The sequence below is a fragment of the Salvelinus sp. IW2-2015 genome, unplaced genomic scaffold (assembly GCF_002910315.2).
Source record: "Salvelinus sp. IW2-2015 unplaced genomic scaffold, ASM291031v2 Un_scaffold2844, whole genome shotgun sequence".
Lineage (NCBI taxonomy): Eukaryota > Metazoa > Chordata > Actinopteri > Salmoniformes > Salmonidae > Salvelinus > Salvelinus sp. IW2-2015.
The window spans coordinates 16,427-32,664 of NW_019944144.1; the positions used below are offsets into that span (position 1 = coordinate 16,427).

General features: G+C 43.1%; 1 protein-coding gene across 2 annotated transcripts in view; it reads left to right on the forward strand.

The window, feature by feature from the left end:
• Nucleotides 1-244: 244 nt before the first annotated feature.
• Nucleotides 245-16,238, forward strand: part of LOC112074839 (SH3 domain-containing protein 19) — a 26,747-nt gene continuing 10,753 nt past the window's right edge. Inside the window, exons 1-8 of one of the 2 annotated variants that reach the window (XM_070440695.1) lie at nt 245-523; nt 753-845; nt 10,238-10,277; nt 12,456-12,496; nt 12,872-12,911; nt 13,354-13,489; nt 13,867-14,047; nt 14,249-15,388. In XM_070440695.1, coding sequence (XP_070296796.1) covers nt 776-845; nt 10,238-10,277; nt 12,456-12,496; nt 12,872-12,911; nt 13,354-13,489; nt 13,867-14,047; nt 14,249-15,388 — 1,648 coding nt within the window. In that variant the 5' untranslated portion in view covers nt 245-523; nt 753-775. Of the gene's footprint in view, nt 524-704; nt 846-10,237; nt 10,278-12,455; nt 12,497-12,871; nt 12,912-13,353; nt 13,490-13,866; nt 14,048-14,248; nt 15,389-16,238 lie in introns of those variants that run through there. The other variant, XM_070440696.1, reaches the window with a different exon arrangement.

The following is a 16,238-nucleotide window of genomic DNA, read 5'->3' on the forward strand; positions in this document are numbered from 1 at the left end:
CATTTGCATATCTAATCATTACTTCTAGCTTAAATAACTACAACATTTGTTTTTACACAACTCAACCCAGTTAGTAGGCTAATATGTAAAGTAGTATGCTGCCTTTTCATTTGTATGTGATTCAACAACAAAAACAGCTCTTGCCAGTCTGCAAGCCGTAACATGTATTGAATGACAGGTGAACTAGCATCATCACTATGGGCGGCTGTCTGGGTATCTATGGGCAAATAGCGGTGCTTTGGATGTTGTTTTTTAAAATGTTTTATGGATAACAGCTTCCCAAATACGCACAAGAGAACACTGTGACCACTCACTCCGTTAGGCTACAATTCTTTGTTCGGGTCGCAGTGGTTTTACTCAGACATTGTGGTGAGGAGAGAAACTTTTGTTGCGGTCAGTCAACTCCACTCCACTCAGTTGTTCTCAATTCCGGGGCACTATCTCCATTTGTGATACTGCTTTTGCCAGACAATTCAGTTCCTGTTGTTGACATTCGTCTCGGGCTACCGTCGGTGCGGACAAGGTAGGGAGCTATAGCCTAACTACCCCTCATATTCTACAAAATTACATTAACACAAACACAGTTGTAGAAAGTTATACTCTGTGGACGGCGTAGGACTACTTCGGGTTTTCTCAACTCGTAAAGATCCAACTTTACGCACCAGCCGAGACTGTTTACAAGGCAAATTAATTTCCCACCTCAGTCAATAGTTTTTTTAATGACACGGTTCTAATTTGCCGGAAATTACCAGGCGCCGCAGTGTTCTCATCTCCTATGGCTGAAGCCAGAAGAGAAGAGGAGGCGGAAGAGTTGAGGGATATACGGAACCGAAATCAAGCAACAGGTATGTCCACTAGTCAACAATCTATCGTCAAGGTCAACCTCTTGTAATTTTGATACAGCGTCTCCTGAAGTAGGCTACATGTGTTTGACACTTTGGGGCAATATAATTTCAAAACGTGGACTTTTACCTTTTAACCCATGAACATGACAACTTGGAACAGTGTTCCATCATGAAACATATGGTGAAGTGTGTAGGAAATGATACAATTTAGCAGAAAATGTMATTCATATAACTTATTGTTGTTGTGAAGCAAATGTTATGCAATTCTACAAATTGTTCCATTCCATTGAGCTGAGATATTTTTTGTTGCAGTTTTGAAGCTAATTTCCAGCAATTCTATTTATTTTGCCATGGCTAATTACATTTACATTACATTTAAGTCATTTAGCAGACGCTCTTATCCAGAGCGACTTACAAATTGGTGCATTCACCTTATGACATCCAGTGGAACAGCCACTTTACAATAGTGCATCTAAATCTTTTAAGGGGGGGGGTGAGAAGGATTACTTTATCCTATCCTAGGTATTCCTTAAAGAGGTGGGGTTTCAGGTGTCTCCGGAAGGTGGTGATTGACTCCGCTGTCCTGGCGTCGTGAGGGAGTTTGTTCCACCATTGGGGGGCCAGAGCAGCGAACAGTTTTGACTGGGCTGAGCGGGAACTGTACTTCCTCAGTGGTAGGGAGGCGAGCAGGCCAGAGGTGGATGAACGCAGTGCCCTTGTTTGGGTGTAGGGCCTGATCAGAGCCTGGAGGTACTGAGGTGCCGTTCCCCTCACAGCTCCGTAGGCAAGCACCATGGTCTTGTAGCGGATGCGAGCTTCAACTGGAAGCCAGTGGAGAGAGCGGAGGAGCGGGGTGACGTGAGAGAACTTGGGAAGGTTGAACACCAGACGGGCTGCGGCGTTCTGGATGAGTTGTAGGGGTTTAATGGCACAGGCATAATGTTGTGTTCCTCTGCTCAAACATTATAACAAAATCAATGGGCATGTGCATTGAATGCCCAGTTTTTAAAATATGATATTCTCCCTGACTGTCTAGCTTTTATTTGATTGTTAGTTCTAAAATATATTTTCTACCTGCTTTCTATCTGGTTTTGATCATTTAAATTGACACTGAGATAAACAGTTTATCTGAAAATTACTACTTCCGATGGTAGAGTCCAATCAACAAGAACAGCTAGTATGCTAACTGTTCTTGTAGACTTCCAGTCATTGCACTAACACTAGTTAGCATTGGCTCGTAAAACTACCTTTAACTTCCTTCATACGATTGTATTCTGTTGCAGCTAGCGATTTTCCTAAAATAATAATTGTTCACATAAAAAAAATCCAAGAAGTATCTATATAAAAAAAWATATAATAATAGTACGCAAACCCGAGTTTGCGTACTCACTTCTCTCATGCCTTCTAGCAACAAATCAGTTTCTAGTGCTATATAGAAATAAACCCTAGTTCTGTTCTGCACCAGTACAGTATCCAGCTGCTATGGTTGACACAATGCTCTCACTGTCATTCAGTGAAATTCTACTTTTATATAGCAGCTGGTAGCAACTACCTGTGTGTATCAGATACAGCAGTCAGTAAACAGTGCTACAGTCACAAGGAAATGGGCTGGAAAACCCTGAAACTCTGTCAGCCAGACAGGAAGGATGACACAACAAATTGTACATGTCCCGACACTTAAAATATTCCTCATCTCATGCCAGCCAAGCTGTGTCATTTGGTGCTAACTGTGTTGCTGGAAATGCATCTGGAAAACCACTGGCACTTGGCAGACAGGTTGATCCTGTTCATTTTGGCTCTGTATATTTGTGCTTTTGTCGTTTTATTTCCAGATGAAATCACTTCTAAAATGTGTTCATATTCATATCTCTTATGCCACACAATCATCATGTAGATCAAGAGAAAGGGTTGTAAATGAATACATGTATGTAGGCTTTTTCCTGGACTTCCTGACAGGCCGCCCCCAGGTGGTAAGAGTAGGCAACAACACGTCTGCCAAGGCTGATCCTTAACACTGGGGCCCCTCATSGGTGTGTACTTAGTCCCCTCCTGTATTCCCTGTTCACCCACGACTACGTGGCCAAACACGACTCCAACACCATCATTAAGTTTGCTGACGACACAACATTGGTAGGCCTGACCACCGACAATGATGAGACGGCCTATAGGGAGGAGGTCAGAGAACTGGCAGTGTGGTGCCAGGACAACAACCTCTCCCTCAATGTGAGCAAGAGAAAGGAGCTGATCATGGACTACAGGAAAAGGCGGGTGGTACAGGCCCCCATTAACATCAACGGGGCTGTAGTGGAGTGGGTCGAGAGTTTCAAGTTCCTTGGTGTCCACATCACCAACGAACTATCATGGTCCAAACATACCAAGACAGTCGTGAAGAGGGCACGACAAAACMTTTTCCCCCTCAAGAGACTGAAAAGTTTTGGCATGGGTCCCCAGATTCTCAAGGTTCTACAGCTGCACCATCGGAAGCATCCTGACCGGTTGCATCACYGCCTGGTATGGCAACTGCTCGGCATCTGACCGTAAGGCGCTACAGAGGGTAGTGCGAACGGCCTAGTACATCACTGGGGCCAAGCTTCCTGGCATCCAGGACCTATATAGTAGGCGGTGTCAGAGGAAAGCCCATAAAATTGTCAGAGACTCCAGTCACCCAAGTTATAGACTGTTTTCGCTGCTACCGCACGGCAAGCGGTACCGGAGCGCCAAGTCTAGGACCAAAAGGCTCCTCAACAGCCTCTACCCCCAAGCCATTAGGCTGCTGAACAATTCATAAAAATCACCACCAGACAATTTACATTGACACCCCCCCTCTTGTACACTGCTGCTACTCGCTGTTTGTTTGTTACCTATGCATGGTCACTTCGCCCCCACCTACATGTACAGATTACCTCAACTAGCTTGTACCCCTGCACGATGACTTGGTACCGGTGCCCCCTGTATATATCCTCGTTATTCTTATTGTGTTAGCCTACTTGGTAAATATTTTCTTCTTCTTGAACTGCACTGTTGGTTAAGGGCTTGTAAGTMAGCATTTCACGGTAAAGTCTACACTTGTTGTATTCRGCGCATTTGGCAAATAAAGTTTGATTTGATTTTAGTCATTGCATTTGGTTTACTATTTTACATTTCAATGGCTGTTGGTATATTGAACTTTCCCTCGCCTTTGAATTCTGGTTCTAAACATGGTTCTATGCCGAGCAATTTACAATCTAACAATGTGTTTGGGACCCATAGAAGGATTTAGACCTTCCTAGTGTAGTTAGGGAAGAATTAAGCAGCAACACCTGTTGAGCAACACCTGACTTCCCAGTAAAGACACACCCCACCCACCCAACACAAGCCTCCATGCCAGTGTGTTAGTTCAGGCCTGGGTTAACTGCAGCTGTCTGTACGGGGAGATCAGGCTGATCCTATGGGCAGGTGGGTTGACTCTGTGTAGAGAGTGATTGAACAGGCAAACAGGAACTGTTGTCTTGTAACTTGATAATGGTGCCAACTGCCAACCTACTGCACATGTGTGTAGGCTAGCTAGGCTATATCATATGAAGTTATTTTCTGTCCACAAGCTGGATAGCCTATTAAGGCTTCAGTATACAGTATATGCTTGTCACTTTTTAAGAGTAATATACATTATCTCATATGACTCATATTCCGTGCACCGTATGATGCCATATGTTATCATTGATGATTACTTTGTGCAYACTGTTCTTCATCGGCATTTTCAATTGGCCAAARTTTAATCTCCTTGCATTGAGCAAGATCTCCGTTAGACTGTCATCTCCCCCTAACATCCATGGATGACTCCTCTTTGACATCACCTAATCATGTCTTGACATGAGTCATGTTAAGAATCAGCCCCTGACACCGTGTTATTCATAGGTGACATGAACATGTCTGTCTCCTCTTGTCTGTTTTTCATGCAAGGATAGAGCGCTCCACATTCACAATGTTATGTTTTTATATTCGTAGACATATCTGTTCCACTTTGGCTGTTTATTATTCCAAGCAGAATATATGTGTGTGTGTGTGTGTGTATATATATATATATATAACTTAGACCCCCTCATCTCTCTTTCTCTGTGTCTCTCTCACCCTCGGGTGGCTGTAGGAGTATGGAGGAAGGAGAAATTCATATTTTGTCTTCCTTTGAAGAATCGTGTCTCCCTTAGCTGAGGCTTATCACTTAATACAAATCCAACCATCATTAGTATTTGGCAATTAAACTGTCTATTTCCAAAAAGGCATATTAGATTTTAATTGGCTCGTCCCATTTTTGTCCCGTTGTAAAATATTCGCTTCCCCACTCGAYGTCGACAMATTCATTACTTATCAATTTGACTCCACATGGAGGCAGCGTAATGACAGCTGTGAAATAACTATTTTCTTTTGTGTGATGAAAAGGCTCTCAAATATTAATGCAGAGCCTGTTTCCCTTGTAGCAAATGAGATGTACATATTAATGTACTGTAGTACCTCAACAGAGAAAATAGATGTGCAGTGCACAAAAGCTGGTATTTCAATATCACCCAGAATGCTTCACTCTTTCTGGCAGATAGTTTATCATTRATTAAAGATAATAATGATAAATTGATGTTCAATAATTGACACAATATATTTCWACTGGCTTGTCCAACTGACCTGTCTTCATAGTGCTTCACATGGGGGGGAGGGTTGTGCTGTGCTCAGTGCAAAACAAGTATGAAAGTGTATGCACTCACTACTGTATTTCGCTCTGCATGAGAGCGTCTGCTAAATGAATACAATTTAAACAAATGTATTTCTGCCAGATAGTTTAACATAATAAAATTATGTTCAATAATTGACACACAATATTGACTTGGTTCCTTATTTCTACTGGCTAGTCCAACTGACCTGTCTGGTCCACGGGTTGACTTCCTACAGAACATCTCTCAAAACTGACCTGTCTGGTCCACGGGTTTGACTTCCTACAGAACATCTCNAACTGACCTGTCTGGTCCACGGGTTGACTTCCTACAGAACATCTCTCAAAACTGACCTGTCTGGTCCACGGGTTTGACTTCCTACAGAACATCTCTCAAAACTGACCTGTCTGGTCCACGGGTTTGACTTCCTACAGAACATCTCTCAAAACTGACCCACAATGGCTCTGGATTGGACACAGTTAATGTGCAGCTGTTGCGTTCACCCACCAACCCACTTACCCAGCCATTAACCCCCAGCCCACCCTAAATCATTTGAAACACTCCCTTTGAGAAACTATAGGGAAGACTTTGATTCTACCCTATGAGGACATCAGTGTCTGTTCTGCCTGTGTGGGAAGTAGGATACAAGGATATGAAAACCCCTGGAAGTCGAATGGGGTTTTGGGAAGAAGCAGCGATTCCTGCTCTGTGTAAATAAACCCAGAATATGAGAGATCACGTTCCCTGAMCATGCCATGTTGCCGGGGTCGGGATATAGAGGAAGATGCTTCTTTATGGACTGACTAGGGATGGGAACTAGCTCCTTGTCTCCACACAGCTGTGCCTTCATAGCCTAGCCCCACCCTCCATGGGATGTAACCTTACTTCTGACCTCTCTGGTTGGTTTGAAGTCCTGGGCCTAGCTTGCATATTAAGAGAGAGGCTTTTTTCTACACTCCCTCTTACCACTTGTTCTGTACAGAGGGCTGCCCCAGTTCTGAGTGATGTTAGCATGTGTCATAGTGAGTCATTTTGTGGTGTTTCTGTATGGGTTCTCTTCAATGGTTATTATTGTAGCTGGTCTTTTAGCAAGCAAATCAGCTTTAAAACCATATCTCTGTTTYTTTTCTCTTTAATGAGTTACAGACCGTTGTTTTGCATCCTCTCTTGTTTTGTTGCTTCTTTTTGGTGTTAATGATATTTATTTCATATTCAAGAGGCTATTAATCTAATCTTATATTTTTATTTATTCATTTATTGTGTCTTTGTCCATAACCTGTCATAACCTGTCCATAAAAAGCCCTCTGAAGGAGGAGTCCATGACCTGGCAAATGTCTCTCTCCCACCACTCAGAGAAAGAGGGTTGAGCCTCTTCACTAAGCCAGCAATAATAAGTATCTAATGAAAATACTTCTATGGATGGAGTGCTTTTCTGCCTGGTTTCTACAGCTATATCTTATTTCAAATCAAATGTGAAAGTGTTTCATAATGGTCGCATGTCCTGCTGAGTGACTTCTAGAAAAGAGGATATGTTATGGCTCAGTTGGCAGAGAATGGCGCTTGCAACACCAGGGTTGTGGGTTCGACTCCCACGGGCGGACCAGTACGAAAAAGTATGTACTCACTACTGTAAGTCGCTTTGGATAAGAACGTCTGGTAAATTACTAAAATGATGTGGCGCTATGTCCGGATGTACTATCTATGATGGATTGGAATGGAGTAACAGTTGACTCCACCTTCTAATCCAGCAAAACATAGTCTCACAGTATGCCAAGGTCTTTAATATGTAGCCTACTTTCTAACACTAACGTAGACCGATGACCAAATAATAGAGCTATGCATGTTTCCAGAGCAGGGAGTGGTGCTACAATAGGGAAATACAAGGATCTGGCTAACAGAGATGTAGCGTCAGAATGGGTGTGCCCACCATTAACACCCTGCCAATAGGGAAGACGGACAGAAAGACACACAGTATTGTGCTCTCTCTGACACAGGAAGACAACATGTTGATTTGATTTTGTTAGATAAGCACAGGTGTTGGGCTGGAACAAACCCAGAACAACCCCTATAATAACATAAATGACCTAGTTCAGTTGGTAACAAGCAACGCCAGAAGAAATCCTGGCATATTTGTATTTTGTGTGAACTGTGCCTTTTCAGATCAGAGCAGAGGGTCATTTCTTTTGTAGTGTTCCATTGAACTTTTTCAGTAGAGCAGGAGAGTGACAGTAGAGTGGTACTTCCTGAATGGCCACATTCCATTTGATCACATTGGCCAAGTCAACACACCAGCCCGTAGGGAGAGAGAGAGAGACCCCTCCCTTTCTCTGTTGTCGTTTGTGGTCATGGAGTTTGTTTCTTTACACAGCAACACACAGCATGGAGAAGTAGGGAGGGACTTGAAGGAAATAATACACACCATTTTGGGGGACATTTGTGAAATGTGTTTAAAACGTTAACAGGTAGGAGCATCTCTTGTTGCTATGTTTCGCTGTGAGATGATGTTGTCAGTACAATTCACAGTAGGTTATAGACAATACTTTCAGCAGGGATTGCTCTGTATTCCAACTGACAGCTCGGTAACTTGTAAATGAAGCGCATGTTGAATATTGAAAATCCACTAGATATTGAATCCTATTCATTTGTTCCATTGCACTTGCCTTTGACCAGTGTGTATTTGGCGTTGTATCTACCGGTATGTAAATGTCAAACGATTTCCTCTTGGAAAATCTCTCTCCATTCTGTCTTTGTTTACCTGCCTCTGTCACTGTAACAGTCTCTCACAGACCAAAGTGCAAAGAAATGTGTGAAAATGTCTCTGAGGATTTGATTCACTAACAAACTGTTACTTCCTTTTATCTTTTTTGTTTCATAGTGAGGTAAAAATGTTACATTTACATTTGAGTTGTTTAGCAGACCCCCCTTTCCAGAGCGATTTACAGTTAGTGCTTTCATCTTAAGACAGCTAGGTGGGACAGCCACATAGCACAGGCATAGAAAGTACATTTTTCCTCAAAGTAGCTTTCAGTAGAGTCYGTAACATAAGTTTGAGGCAGTAGCATATGGCAGATAGCAAGTGTGGTGTTAGACATTGTAACAGTATTATACTGGTTGTAAGAGAATGAGGCGATGGCGTCAGGTCTTTAGCAGGATGCTAGCAAAAATGAGCATCAAAATATTAAGATGGCTTAATGCATGATTTTTAACACAAAGGGATTCTAATATCCTCATATGACCTACTTGTCTGATTTTATTTGAGTTCCTATGGCGCCAAGGCCTCATACACTCATATACTCTAGTATAGTCAAATGAATGTAAATGTTTGCTTAGCTGCTGTGCTCTGTGGACCACTAGCCAGTCCACCTCCTCAGAGAGCTCCAGTCGTGGCACTCAGTCAGATCATCATCTATTGTTTGAGTATGAAAACCTGGTCACTGGTTGAAAGTGAAGGAAATAAATAATACAGGTAATTCAAGTGTATTGTATGACTTTGAACCTGTGATCACTGGAGCTGACAGACATGGCAGCTCTGCTTCTAGCTCCTAAGCAATTTTGCAGTTTTTAGTTTTTTTTGTTATTGTTGTGTATTGTTAGATATTACTGTGCTGTTGGAGCTAGGAACACAAGCATTTCACTACACCCACAATAACATCTGTTAAATATGTGTATGTGACCAATCAGAATTGATTTGCTTTGAATTGATCCCACTTCAGAGACAAAAAAGGGTTGGCTACGGTATAGTGGTACTGTGATATTGGGCCTCAATCATACACGCTTTGGAGAATTACAAGATKAATATCTAGCCATTGATCAGTATCTCAAATACATACAGCTAACATATCTTAAATCTGATGACATAATTTTGGAATGATAACTGTTCAGTATCTTTTGTGAAGATTTCATATATGGAAATAAGACATGACACATGACAACTTATGACACAGTTATGACACCTGTACAGCATGTCCTGGGTGAATGCTCACTCCATCTGAAATGTGGTTTGTCTAGAAGGCAGAAAGCTTTTGTCAACATTTTATTTTTCATAGTAGGTTTAGGAGAACCTGCGCAGCAGGTTAGGACATTAACGTAGTAGGTTAGGGGAACTAGGTTAAGGTTGGGAAAGGGTTAGGGTTAGCTAAAATGAAAAATAATTCCACTTTTAATTAACGTCAATTTGACAAAAGCTGTATCCCATCTAGACGTGACCCTGAAATGTCAGGCGTCCAGAATAAGCCATTGAATGTGTGAATGAGGGAGAGGTCATTTTAGAATGAGGGAGAGCCATTCTTTCCATACATATTGCTCATGGTCCCCTATTTGCATATGATTTTCTTTGAGATTGTAGCTATACAGATCATGGTTCAGATATAATGTCTGGCTTGATGAAATAAAGATGAGAGCATTAACAAAACAATTATTTGTGTTTAGAAATGTTTTTTTTTTTATGCTTTTGCTATTTGCATGTCAATGTCATTCTTTGTAACTGGTTGATCAAGAACAGACTAGAATGTTGAGCCAGCTGAATGTAGTTATTCAAGTTTTTGAACGGCAAGAAGGTATGCAAAGTCCATAGTTATTTTGTTCACTTGTCCYGTGTCGTCGTACCAGCAGCTTGCTTTGTTTGTGTACAAAATGAGGGTATTTTCTTAGTTAGAAATTGATCTTTCAAATGTGACYGTTTAAAAAGAAAACGCTGGTTACTTTTCTTTTCAGATCGAACAGAGAGAAATAAGTCTGAGGCTCTTCATTCCAGGTAAGTTATCCATCTCATTGAATTACATATTGAGCATTTTCAATATGTCTGTCTTGCTCAATACAGAGAAGGAAACGTGTTAATATTGTGATAATGTTGCGTGGTCCAGTATAAACACTGGGTTGTTCYAGCTCTCCCTAGCCACCTCTGTTGCTCCACGGCTCTGTCAGGGCTGCAGTGGCCAGAACACTGTCTCTTTAACAGGCAGCGCTGTTGAGGGAGCGTTGTGAATGGTGCAGGGTAGCAAACAATGTGCTGATCCATCCTCTTTGACGGACGGTTGGACACTGTGTCCACTGTGTCCGAAGGTCAGAGCTTTTTGAATGGGGGACAAAACCACACTGACTCAGTTGTAGACGCCCCCAGAGCCAAGTTGGTTACCGTCCAGGGTTAGGGTCAATTCCATTTCAGTTCAGTAAACTGACTCCAACCCTGTAACCTTTCTTTCACAACATGGTATACCCTACCTAGATAACTCATTAAAACTCAGCACCTTTTCAATGTCTTCCAATCCYGGGTATTGACACAGAAGGAGGCTGGTGGGAGGAGCTATAGGAGGAAGGGCTCATTGTAACTGCTGGAATGGAATAAATAGAACGGAGTGAAACATAGTTTCCAGATGTTTGATGTGTTTGATACGTCAATTTATTCCATTCCAGCCATTMCAATGAGCCCGTCCTCCTATAGCTCCTCCCACCAGCCTCCTATGTTAAAGTACAGCAAACGTCAACTTGTTCCAATACAAACCTTTTTTTTGTTGATCAACTATTGGACGTTTAACCTCCCTATTGTTCTATTTGTTTATGGTCTTAGCTAATCGTCCTAATTATCCACATAGTGCTGTGGTGGGAGAGGCAGGGGGGCGTGTTGCTGTCTTCCTCTCCAGATGGTTTACATCACATCTCCAGTTCAGTTAATGAGCAGGATGTGTTGAAGGTGCTGGGCCTATGGGGGTCTGGTCTGGATCCTGTTCATTAAGCACCATACGCAAACAGAAACCTGGAGGGACCACCTGGAATTGTCCAATAAGACATTTTKGTTTTCTGTTGCAAAAATGTTTTAAAACATATTCCATTGTGTGCCCTAATGAACAAGACCCCGTTCCGTTGAGACTGTGGAGTTGGCCCTTCTGGGAACATATTCTGGCACAGCYTGGGAGGGGTGCGGTGTCAGCTCCAACACTACACTAGTCAGGAAGTCAGATCAGACCTGGGTAATCAGATCAGCAAGAGGGGTCGTTATATTGCAGAGGTGCACTTTGGGACACCACACCGGGCTTGGTAGGTGAAGTATTTCGATCATAGTGGTGATCAGCTGGAAGTGATTGTTTTTTGCTAGGATGCACTTTTGGACGCCACACTGGGCTTGGTAGATGTATGTGGTGGCCAGAGGAGGAGGTGTTAGACTTGGGCTATTTCTGAGTCATTGTTACAGTAACAGATGGACGATGCCTAAGGATATTCAGTGGATTGGATCTGCGTCCTGCTGCGTTTTTAAGGGTTTTCTGGAGCGGGATTGTGGAAAGTTGCAAGCGGGGTTGAACTCTTCAAAGGGCTTTTTAATGATTGTCCTCTTTCTTGTGCCTGCGTCTCTGGTACTTGTCTCATTCTCACTCTGATTACTGGTGTATAACAGGCGCATGTACCGGAGGTAGGCTCTTCTTTTGGTTGCAGTATGCAGCGGTAGCTGTGTTGTGTGGATTGGAGTTGACGATAGAGTGAGATAGAGGATGTGGCCGTCCCAGTGGCAACTGCAGTGCAGAGAGGACCACTGCAGCTAAAGAGGTTTGATGCAACTATCAACACTCTTATYATCCTTTGGTGTTACTCTGCACTTATTCAGGTCTTTTAGAGGTAAAGGGGTATRTATTATCTCTTTTACTTTATCATATACTGAAATCTAGGATGCCTATGGATGACAATGAAATGTTTTCAAATGTCAGGATTATTTGCTGAGATTGTCATTTATTTTTGTTGAGAATTCCTCTGTCCTGGTTCAAGCCTATMAAGGTGGCTGGTTGGCTTGTGGATAATTAGCACTGTCTGTCCAGTGTAGTAATCCGGTGGAGTCTGACTCTTGCCAGCATTATACTTTGCTTTCTCAGGTTGTATAAATGTAAGAAATCTTATTGTCCAGTCAAACTCTCCTCTCCTCAATGGTAACTCTTCTCTCTTCCAGCCAAGGACCTCTGTCCTCAATACGAGCTGCCATCAAGCGAAGTGAGTTTCTCATTGTGGAGTTTGTCCATTATTTGGTATATTCTCATACTTTTATATTGTACCTAGCACGATTTAAAGTCTGTCTATAGCAGAGGAGGCTGGTGGGAGGAACTATAGGAGGATGGGCTCATTGTAATGGCTAGAATGGAATGAATGGACGGGGTCAAACATGTGGTTTCCATACATTGATGTGTTTGACTCTGCTCCATATATTCCATTCCAATGAGCCCGTCCTCCTATAGCTCCTCCCAACAGCCTCCTCTGGTATATAGCTATTGTACATGATTGAATCCCCCATGTGTTTTTTTAATGTCTCTTTCAATTCATTACATATCAGATTGAAAGAGATTAATTTCATATAATTTTCTCTCACAGCGAGAACCAGCACCCAAAGTGAACAGACCAGAGACAGAAGGTAAAGTAAACAGAGGAGTTTCATAATACTTCATAGTCTGTCTGTAGCTCTCTGATTGAATAAAGTTCTACTCTCATTATTCCAAAAATCAAACACCAAATGCTTCAAGGTAAAGTGCACCATGGCAAAGAGCTTGTGCTCTACAGTGCAATACACATTTTTCATTTGAAACTTACTGATATTAATGTTGACTTACTTACAGTCCTCGACTCAACTGGTGAATAACCATTAAATAAAGTAATATGGTCTATAAAATAGCATATTAACAAAAACAAAATTATGGCCACATATGGTGTTAAAAAAGCTATATAATGATTTATGACAAATGATGGCTACATAAGGCTTTCTGTCAACATAAGACAAGTGTCAACAGTCTGTTGCATGTCACGTTTGGTTGAGGTAGTCTACTGTATTGTGCGTAATGGACTTGTTTGTCTTTCAGACGTCAAGAGATCACCATCCTGTCAGCCGAGCCGCTCGCTGCCAACGGCTGGTTCCCAGGTGCTTCTGGGGGATTTACGGCAGCCCCGCCTCCCTCACAACCCATCTGGGGAGGGAGCATCCAATCAGATACCCAGGTACTGTTTATTTAACTAACATCAGCCTCTAATACTAGGGGAGACAGCAGGGTGTGTGTTCTTGGCCTGTTCAGTTTGGGTGTGTTCTGCATGGATTTGAACTTTTACCATTTTAACCTTACCATGTTCCTGTGTCTTTCACAGTTTTCAGTGTAATGTTTGAGATTGAACTACTTTCAAAGCAAACATATAATTTGGTTGTACTACTATAGGACGTCAATGTAGGACGGTAGCAAGCTTGCATGTAGAATACAAGTTATAATAATCACACCGCTACACATTTGCTTGGTCAACGTGTGTGTGTGTGTGTGTGTGTGTGTGTGTGTGTGTGTGTGTGTGTGTGTGTGTGTGTGTGTACCTTCTCTCTCGTGTCTTAGCCACCGCCATCTTATGACCAGGTGATTAAGGAGAAGACCCAGGAGACCGTTGTCACGCCGACCGCCGCCCCCCGGAGATCCACGGCCATCGCCACGCAGACCGACCCTGTGGAGGACGACACCGCCGCTGGCCCAGAATGCACTGCATCCTCACAGCCAATCGAGAAGAGACAATCTACAGGTGAGGCTTATGAGAATGATGATTACAGATGGGTTGGCTGACAACGTCACGAAAACTCTATAGTTGGCAAATATCATATCCTTGTATTACCACGACTAAAACAATGTAACTTTTTAGTCCAAGTTTTCATTTGTTTGTTTTATACATCTAAGTGGTGTGAGTATAGGCTAAATGTATTGTTTATAATCTCTTCCTTCTCAGTGAAAATAAAGCCAAAAAAGCCACCAAGGTCATACTTACCCAAGCCTTTACACAGTGACTCTACCACTGCAACAGCTGTATCTGATTCTGGTCTTATCCAAGTAGACGCCACAGCCACTAACACTAAGAACCAAACTGACCCCAAGTCAGCCGCAGCCCAACCCAGCCCAACAGATTCCAGCTGTGCAATCCCAAACACCCGGTCTGTCTCTCCATCTGTTTCTGTACAATGGGATGGGCCAATAAAACCTTCCGAACCCAGCACTATCACTACGTTCTTAGAACCTACAGTCCCCTCCTCAACAGTCCCAGTAGCCACTGAACGTCCCATCCCGCTTCCTCGTTCCAAATCCTGCAAACAGAGAACCACAGAGGAGGTCAAAGTTCAGACTCTGGTCAGGCTCAGTGACAGTGGTTCCAGCTCTGTAGATGACACAGCAGTCGAGGCTCCTCCCTCGGGGAAGTACCTACAGGAACTATTAGATGTGTTTTGTCCCGAGGACCAATGCGACCAGAACACTAGTGACGCTAGTGACAATCAGACGCCAACTGACGGGAGCGAACAAAGTGAGGAAGGTGACGAGGACGGTGACATGGCCGCCCTTCACAGCCAACGTAACATCCGGGCCCGGATCCAGGCCTTTGAGAGCCAGGAGGGCGATGGGGAACCAGAGTTTAAACAACCAGAGCCTCTACCCAGGAACGTGCACCTCAAACCCCCTGTGATTTCAGCCAAACCAGCCCCAGCCCTTGCCCCCAAGCCCTCAATCAAGAAGCCCAGTAATGGCAATAATTACCAGGGGGCGATCTCCATTTTCTCCACTCCCTTTATTCCTTCCATCCCAACCCCAGCACCCAGACCAGTGCTCCACAGAAAACCCAGTATAGTCCCAGAACCCAAGGAACCAGAACCAGAGGCTCCACCCCCCGCCAAGACAGCCATCCTTTCTCGGTCGCGGCTCTCCATAGCGGCCAGAGCCAAGAACCTCTTCCCCCAAGAGGAGGATGAACCCAGGTTGGTACCTCCTATCTCTCCAGAGAAGCCTCGCAAGGAGCCGCTGGGCCTCAACCTCAACAACCACAACTCAGCCTCCATCACCACCACAGAGGCAGTGAATGAATACATGGACAACCCCACGAGTAAGTACAGCAGCATGCATTTCACCACTGACTTAATTGGTTAACTTAGTAGTATAAGTGTTCTAAGTATAGTTAAAACACATATAAGCTCATTTATAACCTCTTTATCGACACTACTTTTCAAAAAATGTCACTAGCCTGCAGTTTAAWTTTTTTWTTTTTTTATTTAACTTTTATTTAACCAGGTAAGCCAGTTGAGAACAAGCTCTCATTTACAACTGCGACCTGGCCAAGATAAAGCGAAGCAGTGCAACAAAAACAACACAGAGTTACACATGGGATAAACAAACGTACAGTCAATAACACAATAGAAAAATCTATGTACAGTGTGTGAAAATGTAGTAAGGTTAGGGAGGTAAGGCAATAAATAAGCCATAGTGGCAAAATAATTACAATTTAGCATTAACACTGGAGTGATAGATGTGCAAGTAGAGACACTGGGGTGCAAAGAGCAAAAATAAATAACAATATGGGGATGAGGTAGTTGGGTGGGCTATTTACAGATGGGCTGTGTACAGGTACAGTGATCGGTAAGCTGCTCTGACAGCTGATACTTAAAGTTAGTGAGGGAGATATAAGTCTCCAGCTTCAGTGATTTTTTTTTTCTTCGCAATTCGTTCCAGTCATTGGCAGCGGAGAACTGGAAGGAAAGGCGGCCAAAGTAGAAGTTGGCTTTGGGGATGACCAGTGAAATATACCTTTGTCACCAAGCCAATGCCACCCCACTTGACCTGTAGCTGTCTTGGTGGCCCTCGCTTCATATTCGTCACCAAACCACTCGGCTCCAGTCATCTAAAATTTTGCTAGGTAAAGCCCGCCTTATCTCAGTCATGGTCACCATAGCAACACC